This window comes from Phocoena sinus, chromosome 14 (genome assembly GCF_008692025.1).
Source record: "Phocoena sinus isolate mPhoSin1 chromosome 14, mPhoSin1.pri, whole genome shotgun sequence".
Lineage (NCBI taxonomy): Eukaryota > Metazoa > Chordata > Mammalia > Artiodactyla > Phocoenidae > Phocoena > Phocoena sinus.
In genome coordinates, this window is record NC_045776.1 from 80,151,049 (window position 1) to 80,171,588 (window position 20,540).

Consider the following 20,540-nt stretch of genomic DNA (forward strand, 5'->3'; position numbering starts at 1 on the left):
AACTGAATCTTGTAGTTCAGTTACGAGAGGGTTTCAGGGATAGAAGCCCCTTGGCTGTGACTCACAGCCCGAGGCCAGCTCTCCCAGGCCCCCATTACCTGTGAGTGAGCGCTTGTAGACTCCCTGCAGGATTGTAGCAATGCGGAAAAAGGAGAAAGCCATGTAGAAGTTCCAGTTCTCAGTGGGCTGGATCCCCATGTGAAGACAGTACATCCTGAAATACTCCTCTGCAGTAGGGATTCCCAGCTCAGACAGATCACTGTCACTCAAACCTGAAGCGACAGACAGACCCAGGACTAGGCAAAAACCCCATGCTCTCCTGTGGCTCCAAGTATTTGAATTCTGAAAATCACTTCGTCCCTTGGAAATCAGTTTCACAACTAGTTCAAAGGGTTATAGCTCATCATTTCAAGATGCCTGGAATCCAGGCATGAAGCTGTTATTCACAATTTGGCTCTTAAAAGTTTCAGACTAAATTGGCAGTAAAGGAAGGAATGAGGGGCCTCTAATTCCATCTGGGCCACAGTTCAGGGTGGATGCATATTATTTTCTACCAGTCATTTGTTTAAAAAAATGGTATTCAAAGAAGATCTCGCCAAATTATGAAAAAGATAACTGCAACAAATAAAAAATCTTACCTATTTCCTTCATTTGTAACATTTTGATGGTTTAGAAGCATGTAATATGTTCTGTTCCAAGAATTTATCCTAGGAGTATAACTTATATACAGGCAAAGATATTACTATACAGATATTCACTGCCTTTTTTTGTGGAAGCACAGGGAAGGTAATACTTTAAAAAAAACAAACACTGGAAACAAATATCCAAATAGGAATCAAACCAAATGCCTTATTAAGTTAATTCTATAACAATGAAATCCTATACTGTCATTAAAAATGATGCTGTAGAAGAAATACTCAATACCTGAATTTCATGAAGCAGCCCAATCACCAACTGTTTCAGCAGAGTTTGCCCCAAAGCTTTGAGAAGAGCGCTGGCTCCATCCCTCACTCCCCCAGCGGCAGTTCCTACCTGGTTGAACAGGAAAGCTGGATGGCAGGTAGTGAGCCAGGCAGCTGTGGGCCACATCGGCAAGGGGGTCGCCTAAGGTAGAGAGTTCCCAGTCAAGGACGGCAAGCACCTCGGCCGTTTCCGGATGGAACAGCACGTTATCCAGCCTGCAGGAGCCACAGAAGGGATGGAGACAGCGCTAAGAACACTGACCGCTAGGGTGTATTCTGTGCTGGGCGTCTTCTGCTGACCCCTTCAGAAGCACTCCCCACCCCTCCCATGTGCCCGGGAGCCTGCATGGGCTGCATCCACCAGCTCCCTTGCCCTTTGGCTCAGCTGGGAGCAGCCAACGGGACACCAGCACACAATGGGAAGGGGGCCTGCACATTAATTCCCCACCCCCCTCTCAGCAGATAGCTGAGGGACAGCTGTATTCCTCTCCTGAGGGCCACAGCTTTGGTCAGGTGGCCCTCGCCACATAGAGACCATGTCTGGGTTCTGGTAATTACTCCTTCCCGAGATGGTTTCAAAACAGGTCTGCAATTTTTTGACACTCCTACCACAAAAGAAAGAGTCTAATCCTTCACCCCTGGAAGCAGCTCACTTCTAACAATTATAATACAGGTGGAAGTGGTGCTGAGTGACTCCTGAGACAGGGACAGAAAAGGTGATCAGCTCCCCCCTGGCCCTCTCCCCTCAGAACACACACCGTGAGCCACTAGGTAGGAAGTCCAGCTGGAAGCTGCCATACTGGAAAGACCAGGTGGGAAACCACAGAGACACAGGCAGAGGCTCAGGGAGCCCAGCTCTCCTCTGCCCTGGTGCAGGTGTGAGCGAGCCTTCAGGTGATTCCAGTCCCCCGCCTGAGACCCACGTCAGTGGCTCAAGCAAGCCATCCTGTCCCAGACTGCAGACTCATGAGTAAGATCATTGCTGTCGCTGTTGACAGCCACGCAGCTTTGGAGTTGTCGTTACAGCTGAAGCCCGTGCTTGTACCTTCAGACCCGGCGGGTGGTACTAACTTCTGCTGTTGCACGGGCCAGGCACCCCATCACAGAGAATAATCTGGCCCCAAACGTCAATAGTGCCAAAGCTGAGAAACCCTGCCTTAAAGGCCTTGCAGAGGGAGAGCCCATGTAGTGGATAATTGTCAACTGTAAACTGGGGCAAGACCAGCTGCTTAATTTCCCCTTCAAATACCCTTCCCATCACTTTCCACAGCTAAGTATCAGCCCTCCTCACGCCCAGTCGACCTGAAGTCCCCATGCACCACTGTGGTCTGCTGCTGCCTGGGAAGGTGGAGGGGCAGCCACTCGATGAGCCTCTCCATTGGCGGGATGGTGCTGGTTTCCGAGGCTCGATACTGCTTGATCCATGTTTGTACCTGGCGTGCAACATAGTCCCCTGAGGGAAAGAGGATTAGAACATGGTGTGCCATCTCAGCAACCTCCAGAGGATTCGAAAATCAACCAGTGCGATGAAACCCTTTGTAACGTCTGAGGCGTCTACTTCCCATGACTAGAGAATTTCCCACGTGATGTTCCTGCCCCCTCAACCTGGAAGCCACTGCTGTTTTATCTTGGCTGGATCTGTGTGATCTGGGCATTGTTCCCAGCCACATAGCCTCCAAGCCTGATCCCTGGCCCTCTCAGATCCTATGAGCTTCCTAACAGCCTTTAATAAATCCCTTCTTGGCTAAAGGACAGTAATTGGCTAAGAGCATAGGCTCTGGGGTGGACGGCTGGTCTGGGTTTGGTTTCCAGCTCTGTCATTCTCTGTGTGATCTCAGGCAGGTTACTTTACCTTTCTATGCCTTTGTTTCCTCATTGATGAGATGGCCCTCATAGAGTTGCTGGGAGGACAAAATATGTAAAGCCCTTGCAAATGTTCCTGGCACATAGTAAGTACTACATGAGTATTTGCTATTATTCAGCTGTTTGCTACCAGAGTTACCACAGTTGAGGAACTTGCAAGTTATATCTGGGACCACAAACTGGAGGGAGTTCTGGAGTTGCTGGCTCACAGTTAAGCTTTTCAACGAATTTAACCTCTCTAAGCCTCCATTGCTTCATCAGCACAATGAGTGTACTGCCACCTATATTCCCTAGGACCACTGTGAAGGCCAAATGCAGTCCATATATAATATGCCAAACACAGAAGGCTGCTCGATGAATAATGACCGTTATTACTGTCACTGTTATTAGTTGTCAATTATTGTCACTATTAAAACAATTTATAATTAATAACACATCACACCACTAGCTCTAAGTCAAGCCCTCACCCCTCATCTGAGAGAAAAATGTTCCCCAGAAGCTTGAAGACAAGGATAGAGAGATTGGGCTCCTTCTGTGGAGTCCAATGCACACTCAGAGCACCCAGACACCTGTCCTTCGGAGGATCCAGCAGGGCTGGATGAGAGGTGAGATCAAAATCCACAGGAATTTAACCCCAACCAAATCAAGCCTTTAGAACTAACTTCCAGTTTTCAGAATTATAGGAAGTAGAAGACAGCAGTAAATGAAATCATCAGGTAACAATCAAAACAAATCTATAATATACTTGCCTGGTCCCTTAAAAAATTCATTAAAAAAAAAACAACAACAGTGAGAGGACTGTTCTAGATTCTTTGATCGGATCCCGATTTGGAAAACCAACCAAAAAAACTCACTTATAAAAGATGTAAGGGGGGTAATGAGGAAATCTGAATATGGACTGGGTTTTATATATTCTGGGAAAATGGTAAATTTCCTTGGATGTGTTAATGGTGCTGGGAGATGTCCTTACTATTAGGAAACGTAGGAAATGCGTACTGAAGCTGTTAGGAGTCAAGCGCCAGGATCTCTACAACCTTGTTAGTTGTGCAGATAGAAACAGAAAGAGCTATATAGAGGAATATGGCAAAAGTTAACCATTGTTAAAATCAGTCGTGGGCATATAGTTATTCACTGTACTATTTCACATTTCTAGAGTTTGAAAATTATCATAATAAAATGAATACAAAGGCCACCAGGAACTGAGCCTTTGCGGAAGGAGCCCCTATATGGATTTAGGATGTGCCCCTGCCCCCTACGCATACACACCACCCCAGTGCTGTACCCACTCCCTTCTCGTGGGAAGCAGATGCAGCTGTCCCTGCGGCTCTGGCTCTGTTGGCCACTGGTCCCGAGCAGGCCTGCCAAGGCATTAACGCCCTTCCTCCCCAAAGCAGCCTGCCCTCTGGGATGAGAAAAGAGAATTATGGTTCCCTGCAGGTCCTTGATGGAAAGGTTCTTTGTGATAACTAGACTGGACCTAAAGGATCTGGTCAAAAGTCCCTTTTGATCAGAAATCATGTTGGTGTGCTGTTTCTTTTCCTTACAAATTTAAATGTGTTCTCTTCAATAAATCATATATTCACATGGCTCGAAATTAAAGTGACAAAAAGGAGTGCAATAAAGATTTTCTCCCATCCCCCTGCTCAGCCACTCAGCCGTTATTCCCCAAAGGCAACCCATGTGACCAATTTCTTAGGCATCCTTTTGGAGATATCTTCACGTGTGCAAATAAACATTTAAATTTATTCAAATATACCAATTTTACACAAATGGTGTACTATCTATATATAGCCAATGCCCCACGCAGCAGCTGGGTTCCTGACATAACTTGAGAAGAAAAGGAAGATCTGATGCCCGGGTAAACTGGATCAGTGAATGTGAAATTTGAGGAAGCTGCTTTATGCGATAAAGCTCCAAATACAGCCTGTGGCCCAGGAGGCTGACCCTGAATCATATAAAATCACACCAGATTTCTGCTTTGTCTCTTTGTCAAACTAATAGGCCAGTGGAAAGTGCATCAAAACAGTCTACTTTAAAAATAAAAGGCAAAGGATCCACTCAGCACATGGGAGAGGCCTCCTTAGGCTGCTCTCTCTCCACCGCAGGATGGGATGTCACATTGCCTGTTGCTTCATGTGACAGAGGCTTTATCTCCATAAAGACTAGGACAGGTGCCATCTCCTTTGCTTTTCACATCAGCACTGTGAGGGGGGCAGGGCAGGGGTTTTTTTTGATTTTCTATTTTTTACTGAACCTTTACTGTTGAGAAAACTATAACAAAGTAATGGGACTTGCCAAAGGTCACCCCACAAATCAGCACCTGACTTCTGGTCTAGGGCTCTTTCCACTTTGAAACAATGGCTCAATATAGGCAACATCTATGGTCTTTGCCTGCTGACCCTTTTACTGGTAACTAGGGCTCCCAGATAAAATAGAGGATGCTCAGTTAAACTGGAATTTTGGATAAACAACAAACAAATTTTTACTGTAAATGTTTTCCAATGAGACCACCAAGATGGAAGGGAACCCCTCTAAGCTGGTAACTCTGGTCAACAGGTTAGTGTATGATATGGCTCAGGCTGCGTATGGAAGGGGTGAAGAACTCCCTCAATTGGGGCTGCGAAGTCAGCAAGCCTGCTCTGTGGTAGCAAAGTTTCTCAAATGGTTAGTTTTGAGACCTCAGATCATGTGCCTATGGAATGACAGAATTTTAGGTAACTTGGTAGAAATGTGTCAGGAAGTTGATGTACTTTGGACACATACTGCAGCCTTTGATATGGTCCTAGACAAAACAGGCACATTTTGGTTAAAAGCAGAGAAAGAAAAAAATACAGCTTATTTGAGAGATTCTTTTTGACCATGGTCAACAATGCACACTGGTTGAGAGTCAGATAGTGTTGAATGCTGCAGGGCAGAAAAAGTGAAACTCTTTGGCTCATGCTAAAGTTTCTGCATGCAAAAGCATGAAGACAATGGTGATGGTGGTTATAAAAGTGTGTGCATTTGTCAACATTCGTAAAATGCTACATTTCAATACAACTGACTTCCAGTAAAAAAGAAAAGGGAAAACCTGACAATACCAAGTGCTTCCAAGGATGAGGACCAACTGGAACTCTCAGACATTTTTTTAAAAAAAGAAAGAAGAAAACAGAAACAAATTATACAAACAAATACCTTGGCATAATGGCATTTTAAAAATATATCCCTAAATCTTTCCTCTAAATATTGAAAAGAATATTTAGAGGAAATGGTGAAAAATGGAGAAGAAAATACGTATCTTAAGTACTTTTGGCCAGTATCGAAAAAAAACAAGATTTAAATGATACAGTGAGATAAAAGTTTCAGGGAAGAGAGATTCTGTAGTCCATGAAGGGATTTATCTCAGGACAAAGCATCTAGGTAAGTGACACTTATACTAAAATGAAAGTGGATTTCCAAGTAGGAAGCTAACAAGCCCACCTCACATTTACCAGTGGTGCCTTAAAACCTTCGTACCATGGAAATCATGAAAGCAGAGGCACCAGTGAGGAAACAGCAGCACAGAAGACAAGCGGCCCCGTGCTCACCGTGTTTCCCATAGTCTTCTAGGCCTGCGGCCTTGAGGTCCACACTGTGAATCTTGCACAAGACTCTGTTCATGGCAGTGTAGATGGCCCGCCTCTGGCTGGGCTCCAAGCCTGGCAGAGAGGGGTCTTTGTAGATGAGGCCTGGGCAGTACTCCATCAGATAGAAGGGAGTGCCGATGACCCTAGCAGGGGCACAGACAGGGTGTTTCAGTGGCCCATGATGTGGCAGGCACTGCTCTGTCCTGTGTGTAAGCTTTGAGTGCTGGGTGGGAGTTTGGATCCAGAGTACTGGAAACTTCCTTTTTCCTTTGCACACAAGCACAGGGGTTAGAAGTACTCCCTCCAATCCACACACACACACATCCCTGTCTACACTTCTTGCCAGCATGCCTCTCTTCTCTTTGGTCCACTTGTAGAAGCCATCGGAATGGGATTAAGTGTGATAATACAGGAAAGCAGCATGTGGAGAGGGGGATTTGGAGTCAGAGAACCAGGCTTAAGTGCCACCTCTGCCCTTCCTAGCAGTGTGATCCTGAGAAACATATTAAAGCTCTCTGAGCTTTGTTTTTTTTCAGTCTATAATGCTTCAAAGGATAGTTATAAGAATTAAGGGAGCAAATACATAGGGAATGCCTGGCATATGTTTCTGGCTTCACTGAGGGTTGGATAAGTATCCCTTCTTGTTATTGATGTTATTTTCATCATTATCCAGTGGTATGAATGGCATATACAACACCCCAAAGTATTAAGGTGACACACCAAAATGTCATTAATCCATCTTTTGTCACTACTAGAAATCAGTTTAGTACTCTGAAAAGTTGTTTTGAAAATTCTATTGTAACTATTCATCCTGACTTGAACATGGCCTAGATATTAAATTATATTATTAAATTATTTTTAATTATCTTAAATGTAATATTGCTGTGGTTATGAAAGAAAATGTCTTTATTCTTAGAAGATGTATGCTGCCTGAAACTTACTTCAAAAGTTTCAGTGAATAATAATTTATATACATACATATAAGATATACTTATTAACTTACAAAATAATTATATAATTATTTAATAAAACTTATTAAACTATGTTATAAAACATTTTTAGAAAAATGTTATATATAATTAACTATTTCTATAAAATTATTTTATCTATATAGTACACCTATTCACATATATACACATACACATATATACATATACATAGAAAGCAAATGTGGCAAAATGTTAACAAATGTTTTCATCTAGATGAAGTGTAAATGGGTGCTCATCGTACTATTTTTTCTTCTTTCAACTTCTGTGTATGTTTCGAAATTTTCATAATTAAAAAATCGGGAAAAAAGAGACAGACTCAGAAAGCAATATTATAAAGCAATTCAAAAACAGTTTAGAAAGCCCACAATAAAAAAATTAATTAAAACAAGCAACATGAAACTAGATGGACATATATTTTTTTAATGTTAGAAAAGATGTTTCCTACCAATTCTCACGAAAGCAGGCATTTATCTTTCAGGATAACTTAAAGATCTGTGAACTTCTAGGGGAGGTAACTATAAAATCTCTTTTCTCTTCTACCCAAATTTTACTTGTCTTTACTCTAGCAAACTGGAATGTGAGTTAGTATAAGGACTTTTCTGTAGCTTGAATACACAATAGTAAAAATAAATCTGAACATTACCTTGAGTCCTCACAGAGGTCAAGAACTTTGGGGACAGGGACTCCAGCATTCGCAAGGGCTTTCATTATCCTGCCAGAACAAAGAAAAATGAGAGACACTGCTGAATGAGATGACTGGATTTTCTTGAAATTATTATTATTTTTTGTTTTTGTTTTTGTTTTTTTTTTGTGATACGCGGGCCTCTCACTGTTGTGGCCTCTCCCGTTGCGGAGCACAGGCTCCGGATGCGCAGGCTCAGCGGCCATGGCTCACGGGCCCAGCCGCTCCGCGGTATGTGGGATCTTCCCGGACCGGGGCACGAACCCGTGTCCCCTGCATCGGCAGGTGGACTCTCAACCACTGCGCCACCAGGGAAGCCCTGAAATTATTTTTTGATTTAAAAATTTTACATGCAGAAATTAAAATGGAACGCTAAAACTTAAAAATTTCAATTGACCCAAGAAGGCAAAAAGGCAAGGAGAACAAAAGACAAATGGGACAAAGATCAAACAGCAATTATAGACCTGACTCAAACATACTGATAATTACACTAAATTTAATAGAGTAAACATTCCAATTAAAAGACAGAAGTTGTCCTACTGGGTTCAAAAGCAAGACTTAATATACTGTCTATAAGGGACATGATTTAAATATAAAAACATAGATAAAAATAAATAAATAAAATAAAGTATGAAAGGATGGAAAGGGAAGTTCCATACAATTGGTAAGCATAAGAAAGCTGGTATAGCTATATCAATATTAGAAAAAGAGACCTTAAGGCAAAGAGGACTACCAGAGATAAAAAGGGACATTTCAAAATAATACAAGAGTTAATTCACCAGGAAGATATTACAATCATAAATGTGTATGTGCCTTAAACAACAAGGTCCTACTATATAGCACAGGGAACTGTATTCAATATCCTGTGATAAACCATTATGGAAAAGAATATGAAAAAGAATATATATATAAAAAAATACAGCATAAAAAAGAATATATATATTTATAACTGAGTCACTTTGCTGTATAGCAGAAATTAAAACACAACATTAAATCAACTATACTTCAAATTACAAAAGTAAATAAAAGATGTGTACGTGCCTAATAAAAGAGCTTCAAAAATACCTAAAGTAAAAATTATCAGAATGAAAGATAGAAACGGACAAACTCACAATCATAGCTGAGACTGTAAAATGCCTTTATCAGTAACTGACTTGATCAAAACTACACTAACTAGAAAAAGTCAGTAAGACACAGATCTGAACAACACTACCAGCCAGCTTGACCTGATGGACATTTCTATAACACTCACACAGACACTGCAGGATACACATTCTTTTAGAGTGCACACAGTATATTCACCAAGATATATCACGTACTCGTCCATAAAATAAGTCCTAATAAATTTCCAAGTATCAAAATCTTTTTTAAAAAATAAATTTATTTATTTATTATTTTTGGCTGCATTGGGTCTTCATTGCTGCGTGCGGTTTCTCTAGTTGCGGCGAGTGGGGGCTACTCTTCGTCACGGTGTGCGGGCTTCTCATTGCGGTGGCTTCTCTTGTTGCAGAGCTCGGGCTCTGGGTGCACGGGCTCAGTAGTGTGGCTCACGGGCTCTAGGAGTGCAGGCTCAGTTGTTGTGGTGCATGGGCTTAGCTGCTCCGTGGCATGTGGGATCGTCCCAGACCAGGGCTTAAACCCGTGTCTCCTGCATTAGGCAGGTGGATTCTTAACCACTGCACCACCAGGGAAGCCCCAAGTATCAAAATCTTACAGAGTATTTCTAAGACCTCAATAGAATTAAACAAGAACTTGTTACTATATGATAGCTAGAAAAAGCCCAAATATTTGGAAGTTAAATAACACACTTCCATGTAAGCCATGGGTCAAAGAAGAAATCACAAGGGACATTAGAAAATATTTCAAACCGTAATAATAATAATAAAAACACATGTCAAAATTTGTGGGATGCATATGCGCTTACAAAGTAACATAACTTTGAAAGCTCATATTAGAAAAGGAAGATGTTAAATCAATGGCATAAGGTTACACCTAAGAAGGTAAAAATACACCCACAGTAAGAAGATGGAAAGAAATAAAGCTCAGAGCAGAACTAAATGAAATAGAAAATAAACAACAGAAAAATTAACAAAACTAAACATTTGTTCTTTTAAATTATCAACACAATGATAAATCCCTAGGTAGACTGATGAAAGAAAGAGAGAGAAAATACTATCAATCCACAGCAGGAATGGTAAAGATGGGAAATCACTACAGATCCTACATACATTAAAAGGACAGTAAGGGAGGACTTCCCTGGTGGTGCAGTGGTTAAGAATCCGCCTGTCAATGCAGGGGGCATGGGTTCAAGCCCTGGTCCGGGAAGATCCCACATGCCGCAGAGCAACTAAGCCCGTGCACCACAACTACTGAGCCTCTGCTCTAGAGCCCGAGAGCCACAACTATTGAGCCTGTGTGCCACAACTACTGAAGCCTGCACACCCAGAGCCCATGCTCTGCAACAAGAGAAGCCACTGCAATAAGAAGCATGCGCACCGCAACAAAGAGTATCCCCCGCTCACCGCAACTAGAGAAAGCCCACGTACAACGAAGACCCAACACAGCCAGAAATAAATTAAAAAAAAACAGACAGTAAGGGAATATTTTGAACAATAAATTCAACTGTTAACATGAAATGGACATATATAACTTTATATATTTTATAATATAATTTTATATATTTTAATAAATGTACAAATTCCTTGCAAATTACAATTTACCAAAACTAAGGCAAGACGAAATAAAATACCTGAATAACCCAATATCTATTACATCAAACCCATAATCCAAAAACTTTTCCTAAAAAACCTCCAGGCCCGATGTGTTTACTGATAAATTCTATGAAACATTAAGGAAGGAATCTTTTTAAATAGAAAAATAATGAGTCAGTCTTATCACCAATAACTGGCTCCTGCTTTGGGCTGCCTTTTGTCCTTTCCCCTTTTCATGTTCTGATAGTAATAGCTAGACATTCCTTTGGGAAACAGCTCTCCTCCACTGTAGATTCACATGGTTTGGGTGAGAGTGACTCAATCCTGATTCCAGGGTTGAGCACAAGACCCAGATTTGGCCAATCTGAATAATGCATCCTCCTGACCACAGAGATTGGTTCAGGAAAAAAGCTGTGACCCACACCAGGCCAACAAGTCAATCTCAGGAGATATGCTGGAACGTTCACTGTAGTTATCAAGGAGAGAAGTGTTGAGAGATGGACAGAGAGAATGAATGGGTCCTGGTGACATTATTTGGGCCCCTGGATCCAGCCACACCTGAAAGGTTTAGATAATGAAGCCAATACATTTTACCACTTCTCCTCCTTTCTTTTTTTTGAATGCTTAAGTCAGGCTAGGTGGGTTTCTGTCACTTACAACTTGTACTAACAAACTACCCAAACATGACCAGGGTAAACATTTTGGTGTGTTCCTTTCCAATATTTTTGTTTCAATGTACAAGTCTTTACAAAAAACATAGTTAAGACATATATAGTTTGTATCTGTTTTTGCTACATTAAAATTTTATTTTCTGCAGAGTCCCCTGGTGGTCCAGTGGTTAAGACTCGGCACTTTCACTGCCATGGCCTGGGTTCAGTCCCTGGTTGGAGAACTAAGATCCCCCAAGGCACAGTGGGCGGCCAAAAAGGAAAAAAGTTTTATTCTACACATTTTAATTTTATTATAGGCATCCTTTTATTGGCTGCAATAATAGCATAATCATTAAGACTGGGGTATGGGATCCTACCAGCCCTGGGTGTGAAGCCAGACTCCATCACTCACATACTAGACGTGTGTCACCAGGCATGCTGCTTAACTTCTTTAAGCTTCACTGTCCTCATCTATAAAATGGAGATCGTAATAGGACCAGATCAGGGAGTCATGAGAACGATTTGAATTAACAATATATTCAAAGCACTTATTTAGTGCCCGACACATACTAAACACTCAGTAAATGTTAGCTGTTACTATTATTGTTATTGTTCCAACAAGCAGAAATACCAAGGTTTGCACAATCATTACTCAGTTATTGTACCTGTAGGTTTCCAATTTTTTTTATTATAAACTACACTGCAGTGAGCATATTAATGCATAAAGCTTTTCTCCCTATTTAGAATTATTTTTTTAAAGAGAGATCCCCTATTGGAATTATTAGGTATAAAAGTATGACTACCCTGAGGTTTTTATAAATTATGTTATACTGTTTTCCCAGTTTTCCAAATTTGATTTGGCATTTTATAAGCAGATACCGTACACATTTCATCTTCAAATGCACATTTTATTCCTTTACTAAAACAGAAATTCTGTGCATTCTTGGATTTTTCGATGTCCTTCTAACACTCCAGAATTCCTCAGTACGCTAGGAAGTTGGTGAGAGTTCACAAGCAGGAGGCACAGAGACAGTGGGAGTTTTGCACTTCAGGGTTTCTCTTCTACAAGCACACACTCACTATCACACGGGCACATTTATGAATGCTCACAAATAGCTACAGGTTTCTTCCTGTAGGCTTCATAAACGAACCCTGAAGGCTTCATAAATGTCAGTCATCAGTCCCTGTAACACTTAGAGAAGTCAGATTCAAGGAACCAAAAAGTCAGAGGGGAGACAGTAAATGGTGAGAAAGAAGAGGCCAGGAGCCGCAATCACATTTTCCTTCTACTCTCTGCAACTTTCCTTCTGCAGAACATGATAGGCTGGAAGGAAGGCAGAAGAGGAAGAGAAAGCCGTTCAGGAGAGGAAGCCCCACTCTGGAGTCCAGTCATCGCATTGCCACTCACTGTCCAAGAGTCTGGAGCTAGTGTTTTTCAACCTACTATGTTTAAATTTTCCTATTCACAAAGCAAAAGATTTTATTTTGGATGGGTTGTAATACATTTATCATTTTAAACATTTTATTATGAAAAATATCAAACATACATAAAAGTAGAGGGATTCATATAAGGAACCCCAGGTTTCAATAACTATCAACTCACAACCATGCCTCCTTGGGCTATGACCGCACTTAACAGAGGCTCAAAAAAAGTCTAGCCTCCTAGAGGTTTAGGAAGAGAAAAGAGAAAACAAGCTCCTGAATAAAATTAGGTGACATGTTCTTCTCAGAAATAATTTTGGAGAGTCACACTTGTAATTTTAAATGTCTCAAGGCACTTTAATGGAGTGCTGATTGGCCAGCTCAGGGGCTGGGCTGCGGAGGCTGGGGATGGCAAGCACGCCCCCAGCTCTGAGAATTTACCTGAACTCCCTCTCTACTGCATGCGCCGACGGGAGCAGTGTCCCTGGCGGTTTCTTCCTCAGAACCAGCTGATGTTTAGCCAGCCTGATGTAGTAGATGGGATTTGACTGCCCGTGATCAAACTGAAGGAGTTCCAATGGGCCTGCAAGTTTGAAAGCAAGGAAAACTCAAACCAGCTCTGGAGGACAAATGTGGACAGACATTCTTTCTTTCTAATGAGTACTGCATATGGATGCGGAGCGCCCTGATTTGGAATGATCTGTAAGGAAAGCAGCTCCTCCCGGGGTACCAGACGTGACTGCGTCCCAGGCATACCCCCCACCTCCAGCTCGAGTCCAGAACATCACACTATGGTGTGGCAAAGGCCACTGGATTTACACCATGACAATTTTTACTTTGTGCAGGTGTCCAATTTTGTCCTTCTTGCCAACTCCTGCTCCGTAAAGAAAAGTCTTTTAGTTCTGTTTGTAAAACACAAGCACAGTCATGGAAACCCATCTTGCTAAATGGAATGCTTTAAGCCGAGGATGAAAAGTGCCCTCACTTGAAAAGTGTGCCCCTCACCCCATACTTGGCCACACCACGCCTGACAATGACGTGACAGCTGAAAGGAGCTATGCAGAGGCCTGCAGCTCGAGCCAAAGCTGCTTTCAGGAGATGCGTTTCCCACCCCAGCAGGCTAAACTCTGAGGCTCCCTTGCAGAAACAGCCTAATTAACCCTAGTCTTCACAATGAGATGAACTCTACACACAGATTCGCAGGAAATGGGAGTTTGCCTGACTTAGCTGGTCTCATCAGAAAGGGTCCCTCAGCTTTGCAGAGGCTCTAAGAACAATCCCATCACTGGAAAAAAATCCTTATGAGAAGCTGCATACAAAGAGTACTTTCAAATGGTACAGATGAACCGGTTTGCAGGGCAGAAATAGAGACACAGATGTAGAGAACAAACGTATGGACACCAAGGGGGGAAAGTGGCGGGGGTGGTGGGGGTGGTGGGATGAATTGGGAGATTGGGATGGACATATATACACAAATATGTATAAAATGGATGACTAATAAGAACCTGATGTATAAAAAAATAAATTAAATTAAAAAAAAGTACTTTCAAGGATCAAACTTTATCACCAGGTAGAAATTTCTTCAAAAGTTCATGCAACTATACTTTAATAAAATAAATTTAAAAAGAAAAAGGTCATGAGGCACCTGTTTTTCTGAGGGTGGAATGTGAAGAAGGAGCTAGAGGTTCCTTTGAAGAGATAGAGACGGCTTGTCACATTGTAAATTCGTGCAACTTTTAAGTCACCTTCACAAAACAGGCTGTCATCTCAAAACTATTAGAAACACTCAAACACCCCTGGGCACATACTGCAAGTTCCTGTCCTCCGGGACAGCCCTTTGCAGGCGGCTGCTGCCACACCACACTCTCACATGGAACAAGGGCCAAGTACACTTTGGGGATCCGTAAAAAAGGAAGTCAGTGCTTTTTCCCAAGTAAAACAGAGCAGCACCCGGGTCCACTGGGCTCACTGAGCCCACTGGCTATTTGCTTCACCACATGGCGTCTTTGTCTCCAGCATATTCCACTAAGGACTGAAAGTGAGAACCAGACTGAAAGCCTAGCCTTTACCAAAATGCAGAAGCTTAACTACCTGTGGCTTGGGTCCCCAGTAAGCCTTTGAGGTGCTTCTCCAAGGAGTCCTTGGGAATTTCCATCGTCTTTCTCAAAGGGCGAGTGTTTGGAACAGCCATTCTCAACGGAAAACCCAGAAGAGTTTCCAGTTCCTTTACTGCAGTCTCTGGGTCATGAACCTGGTTTCACAGAGAATACTGAACATGGACACCCAGTCAACCCTGCCCCACCCTCCTGCCTGTTCTCTGAGAGGGTACTTTCTTAGAGGGAAATATAGAAGAAGTCAGTTCTCTGAGCAAGGACTTTGCAGCCAGGGGAGTCAGCTCATGAGAAAGCCTCAGAATGAGTTTCCTCCTCCCATTTAATTCCTAACCACATTAAACTTTCTTATCTGCTGGGAAGAGTGCCGGTTAAAAGTGAATGATACTCCCTTGTGCCAGGAGGGCAGAATATTGTGTGTAGTGTCCACTCTGTCCCTACGGGCCCGTCAGCTAATAACGAAAACCCAAACGCAGAAAGCTGGACAGAGACCCCGGCCACCAACGTGGCTTCTCCTGCTTCAAAGCATTGGGATGGCCCGTGTGTCTGGTAGCTGCTGGGTCCCCACCCAGAGCAGCATCACCAGGCCAGCAGAGCTGTCACCCGAAATGTCTTAAGCCTGCCATTCACCTCCCTGTGTAACTCTTTTCTCATTCTGCCTTCTTACTTCCTATTGAAAATACAAGTGGCTAGTCACCTAGATTTCATAATCAATAAAAAATAAAAAGACTATGGCAGCATGGGTGAAAACCACCAGAGGCAACTGCCACTATGAGTGTAAGAGGACTGCGTAGAGATGCTTACACTAGTGCCTGGGGCACAACAGGGGTTCAAAAAACAGTGACCTTTACCTTAATGGTGTGAATACCAAGGCTGGCAGCTGCTTTTAGATTCGGTCCAAGATCATCCAGAAAGATGGACTCAGAAGGCTGCCGGCCTAGCCGCTCCAAGCACAGCTTGTACATCCTGGCGTCTGGCTTGCAGACACCTTCCAGGCAGGATTCCACAACCTGAGAGGGAGGGACAGGAAGGAGAGATGAATGTCCCTAAAAGTGGTGTTCCCACGTACACCCAGTATATTTTCTGAAAAGCAGAGCAGAAGGAAGGCAGTGGAGATTTGTTATAACAAGTAACTTAAGAGTGTCATGATATAAAATGATGTTGCTTTTTTAAGAGGAGTGATTTGGAAATACTGGGTTACAACCTAAGGGAAGACTCAGAAAACCAAAGTTCTGGTTCAGACACAGTGAGTGACCTTGCGCAAACAGCGAAGGCACTATGGGCTTCAGGTTCATCGTCAGGAAACTGGGAACACTAACAGCCATCTTACCTATCTTTTTTTTTTTTTTTTTTTCTTTGCAGTACGTGGGCCTCTTACTGTTGTGGCCTCTCCCGTTGCGGAGCATAGGCTCCGGACGCGCAGGCTCAGCGGCCATGGCTCACGGGCCCAGCCGCTCCGTGGCACGTGGGATCCTCCCGGACCGGGGCACAAACCCGCATCCCCTGCATCGGCAGGCGGACTCTCAACCACTGCACCACCAGGGAAGCCCCATCTTACCTATCTTAACGGTAGCTGGGAAACTTAGTGAACTTCAGTGTACTCCGAAATGACATAGCACTTTGCTAATGTTAGGTATTGTGAATGCACAGAAAAGCTGCACGTTTCAGTTTTAGGGAAAGTATTTCACCGTTTTCTCAGAAAGAAGGCACTGTTTACTGTTATAAAAGAAACATGACTTTAATGTCCATATTTCAGAAGTTAAAAAACAAACAGCTGTACTCAGCCTAGACAGATAAATCCCACAGGAGGGCTAACACCAAAGAGATCGTCAGTGGCAAAGACATGGTTCCCTTTCATGCAAAGAGCCTCCTGTATCCTGACAGCCTTGCTTCAACCTGTATCTGATCCAGAACTGGTGGGGTGCTGCTGAGGGTTCAGGAGAACCCTGAAACAGCTGTCTCAGTGTCAGGCTACCTCTGACCCAGCAACCCCAAGTCCTCTGACACTGTCCCCATGGCTTGATCTCCTGTGAGCAGGCCTAAAATGTCCATAGAGGCCTGTAACCAATACCCTCTGGTCTGCCCAAAGAATAGAACTAACTCCCTCAGTCACTCCTGAATTGACCCTCGCTCTCCAAGACCAAGGACAAACCTGAGGGCCCCTCCCTCTCCTCCAAACTCCCATTGTTCAAGGTTAGAGAAGAACTGCCTTTTCAGACAAATAAATGTTCTGAATAAGTTACTGACTCTTCCTGGTCTCCTAAGGACCTGAATGAGCTAAAAGAAGACAAAGAAGCTCCTTCTAAAGAAAATGTCAACAGTGGGTAGCAGAGAAGCCAGGTGTTTCAGACACCAATAAAGGCATCATGCGACAGGAAAGCAGCACAGCTGTACCAGCCGAGACAAGAGGAGAGGGGGAGCAAACCCTGGGGGTCAGGGCCAAGTCTGCCAAGCAGACACCTCCTCTCATAGGTGAGTACATTTGCAGAAGTGAAAAAATTCCTGAGATTTAAACTGGATAAGGTCCCTGGACTTCTTGTGTTCTATTTTGCCAGATGAAAAATTTCTGGGGTTGTGTTTCACAACAATGTGAATATACCTAAAATTACTGTCCTGTATAATTAAAAATGTCTAGGATGGTAAATCTTCTTTTTTTCATTGTACTACATTAGCATTTTTTATTTACTTTTTTTAAAAAATAAATTTATTTATTTATTTATTTTTGGCTGTGTTGGGTCTTCGTTGCTGCACATGGGCGTTCTCTAGTTGCGGTGAGCAGGGGCTACTCTTCATTGTGGCGCACGGGCTTCTCACTGCAGTGGCTTCTCTTGTTGTGGAGCACGGGCTCTAGGTACGCAGGCTTCAGTAGTTGTGGTGCGCAGGCTCAGTAGTGTGGCTCACGGGCTCTAGAGCGCAGGCTCAGTAGTTGTGGCACACGGGCTTAGTTGCTCCGTGGCATGTGGGATCTGCCTGGACCAGAGCTCAAACCTGTGTGCCCCGCACTGGCAGGCAGATTCTTAACCACTGCGCCACCAGGGAAACCCCTAGGATGGTAAATCTTACATCATGTGTTCTTTACAAAAAGAAATAATAATAATGTAAAAGTTTTTACTTAAAGAACAAAGTAGATGGGGACTTCCCTGGTGGTCCAGTGGTTAAGAATCTGCCTCTCAATGCAGGGGACATGGGTTTGATTCCTGGTCGGGGAACTAAGATCCCACATGCCACGGGGCAACTAAGCCTGTGCGCCACAACTAGAGAGCCCGCGTGTGGCAGCTACTGAGCCCGTGCTCTCTGGAGTCCACGTGCCACAACTAGAGAGAAGCCCGTGTGCCACAATTAAGACCCAACACAGCCAAAAATAAAACACAAAAAAAGACATTACCCATTGCTTACACCTGGACACAAGCAAAATTTCAGATATAAAACATCCATACTAAAAAAAAACAAAACAAAACCAAAAACAAAGTAGATGAACAAAATTCAAAAGCCACATACACGTCAGAAGAAACAGATTTCTGTGACATTGAAAAGTTCAGGAACAGCCTCCAGGGATGATGGGGATCACAGGAATGGTTCCATTAGCTTTACTTCTACCAAAATAATTTTTTTCCTTATAGCTTTAGAGAACAAAAATGTAAACCCTTGCTCTTGAGGAAACAGATTTTCAAAACTCCAGGTTTCCTGCAGACATAGAATATGAAAATGGATCTGAAGAGCACACGCCAGAGAGCCTGTGAAGCCTGAATAAACAAGTCCATTGTTTTAAAGAAGCTCACAAGTCCCTACATAGTTGAAGGGCCCAATACGAGCCTGGCCAACTGATTTTGTCCAGATGAAGATATATCCCCATAGCCACACTGGAGGGAAGGAATTTCTGAAAATAATTACAACGTATTGCATACTTACCTATCTGCCAGGCACTCTGTAAAGTGCTTTGCATGCATTATACTCTGGGATCCACACAGCTACCCTCAACAAAGAAAATTCCTACTGCTGAACTACAGGTGAAGAAACCGAGGTTCAGAGAATCAAAGCTACTGCTGCTTATAGCAAGCTGCAAGACAGGATTCAAATCCGGCTGAGGTCCCTGAGCACCAGAAGGGGAGGATGCTTGGAGGAGGGCTGTGCTGTGGACAAGCGGGGAAACCAACAATTAAAGTGGGCAAGGAGCCAGGCAGCTGTGCAGAGGGAAAAGAACTCTATCTCTGACTGGCTTTGTACAGGAGGAATGAGGAGGTGGGAGGTGAAAAGAGCATTAGGTTGGGTCGTTCATTTCCCATATTTGTGCTCTGAATTTTCTGCCTGTCAATCCAACTAGATTTTACGTTCTAAAATAGCACTATCCAATAGGACTTTCTACAATGATGGAAATGCTATACTGTCCTGTCCGACACAGTAGCCACTAGCCACATGTAGCAACTGACAACCTGAAATATGGCAAATGCATGTTCCAGAGGGCAGGGCTTGTGTCCGTCACACTGAACACAGTATCCCCTCATGCCTAGCCAGTGCCCGGCACACAGTCACTGCTTAATGAGAACGTGTTTTCCAACTGAATGAAGTTTAGGCAAGTCAATAATTCAGTAATTCATATCTGTCCCAGGAAAACGATGTACTTTCTCTTAGGGAAATGGGGAGTCTTTCACAGAAGTAACCTCCTGGCACAGAAGACCATCTCCTGACTCAGAATCTTCTCAGGTACTTTCATAGTCTAGCCCTTCATGTGCTGTCCCATACGGTAGCCACTAGCCATATGTGATTATTTACATTTAAGTTGAAATGAAATAGAATTCCTCAGGGCCACTAGCCACATTTCAAGTGTTTAACAGCCGTATGTGACTAGTAGCAACCATACTGGACATTTCCCTTACTGCAGTGGGTTTGTTTGCACAGCACTGGTCTAAGGATTAATGCCATAGAAATAGAGGGCAATGGGGTTGGTCTTTGAAGAGAAAAGGTCAAAGGGCCCGTTAAGAGGTGAGGGCTGACGAAAGTGCATGTGTTATCTGATGACTAAGGTTCAACTCCAGAATGAAAGGGAGTCTTGAAAGCTGAGGTTTCAATCAGTTATCAAAGCCCATAAATGACTGACCTTGCTGAGAGCTCAGTGATATTTTACAAGTCTTGCTTCCCACCTGTTATATTTAGTCCTAACTGAGTCAAGTGTGTGAATAAAAACCCATTTACTCCAGACCTACTGAGAGGCAGCACTAATCCTGCATCCTGCAGCAAGGACACAGACTTGATTCGGATTATTCCGGATCACTTACCACATCAAACTGTTTCCGGTCCAGGGGCAGAAAGCTCTTCCCATTGGGAAGATAAAAATTATTGCTCAAGACTGCAGTCTGAAGGCCTTTAGCCCGAATCTGAGTTATGGCCTCAGTCATCACTGGGAACGGCTTTGCCACTCGCTCACTGGTCAGCAGAGAGAAAAAGGAGTTCAGGGGCACGGAGGTCTTTGACTAAGAATGGGGGAGGGGAGAGGAGAACCAGCCATCATTAAGAGTAAGAACAGCTTGTCACCGACACAGAAAAACAC

At 43.2% G+C, this 20,540-nt stretch overlaps 1 protein-coding gene across 6 annotated transcripts in view; it reads right to left on the minus strand.

Annotated features, from left to right (window-relative positions):
* The window catches only part of ACAD10 (acyl-CoA dehydrogenase family member 10), a 49,203-nt gene that overhangs the window by 18,502 nt on the left and 10,161 nt on the right, over positions 1-20,540 (minus strand). For 4 of the 6 annotated variants that reach the window (XM_032603599.1, XM_032603596.1, XM_032603597.1 and 1 more), the window contains exons 4-12: positions 20,269-20,463; positions 15,847-16,005; positions 14,976-15,135; positions 13,326-13,467; positions 8,063-8,131; positions 6,392-6,573; positions 2,265-2,415; positions 1,033-1,178; positions 99-272 (exon numbers count right to left, since the gene is read on the minus strand). In XM_032603599.1, coding sequence (XP_032459490.1) covers positions 99-272; positions 1,033-1,178; positions 2,265-2,415; positions 6,392-6,573; positions 8,063-8,131; positions 13,326-13,467; positions 14,976-15,135; positions 15,847-16,005; positions 20,269-20,463 — 1,378 coding nt within the window. Of the gene's footprint in view, positions 1-98; positions 273-1,032; positions 1,179-2,264; positions 2,416-6,391; positions 6,574-8,062; positions 8,132-13,325; positions 13,468-14,975; positions 15,136-15,846; positions 16,006-20,268; positions 20,464-20,540 lie in introns of those variants that run through there. The other 2 variants (XM_032603602.1, XM_032603601.1) reach the window with 2 other exon arrangements.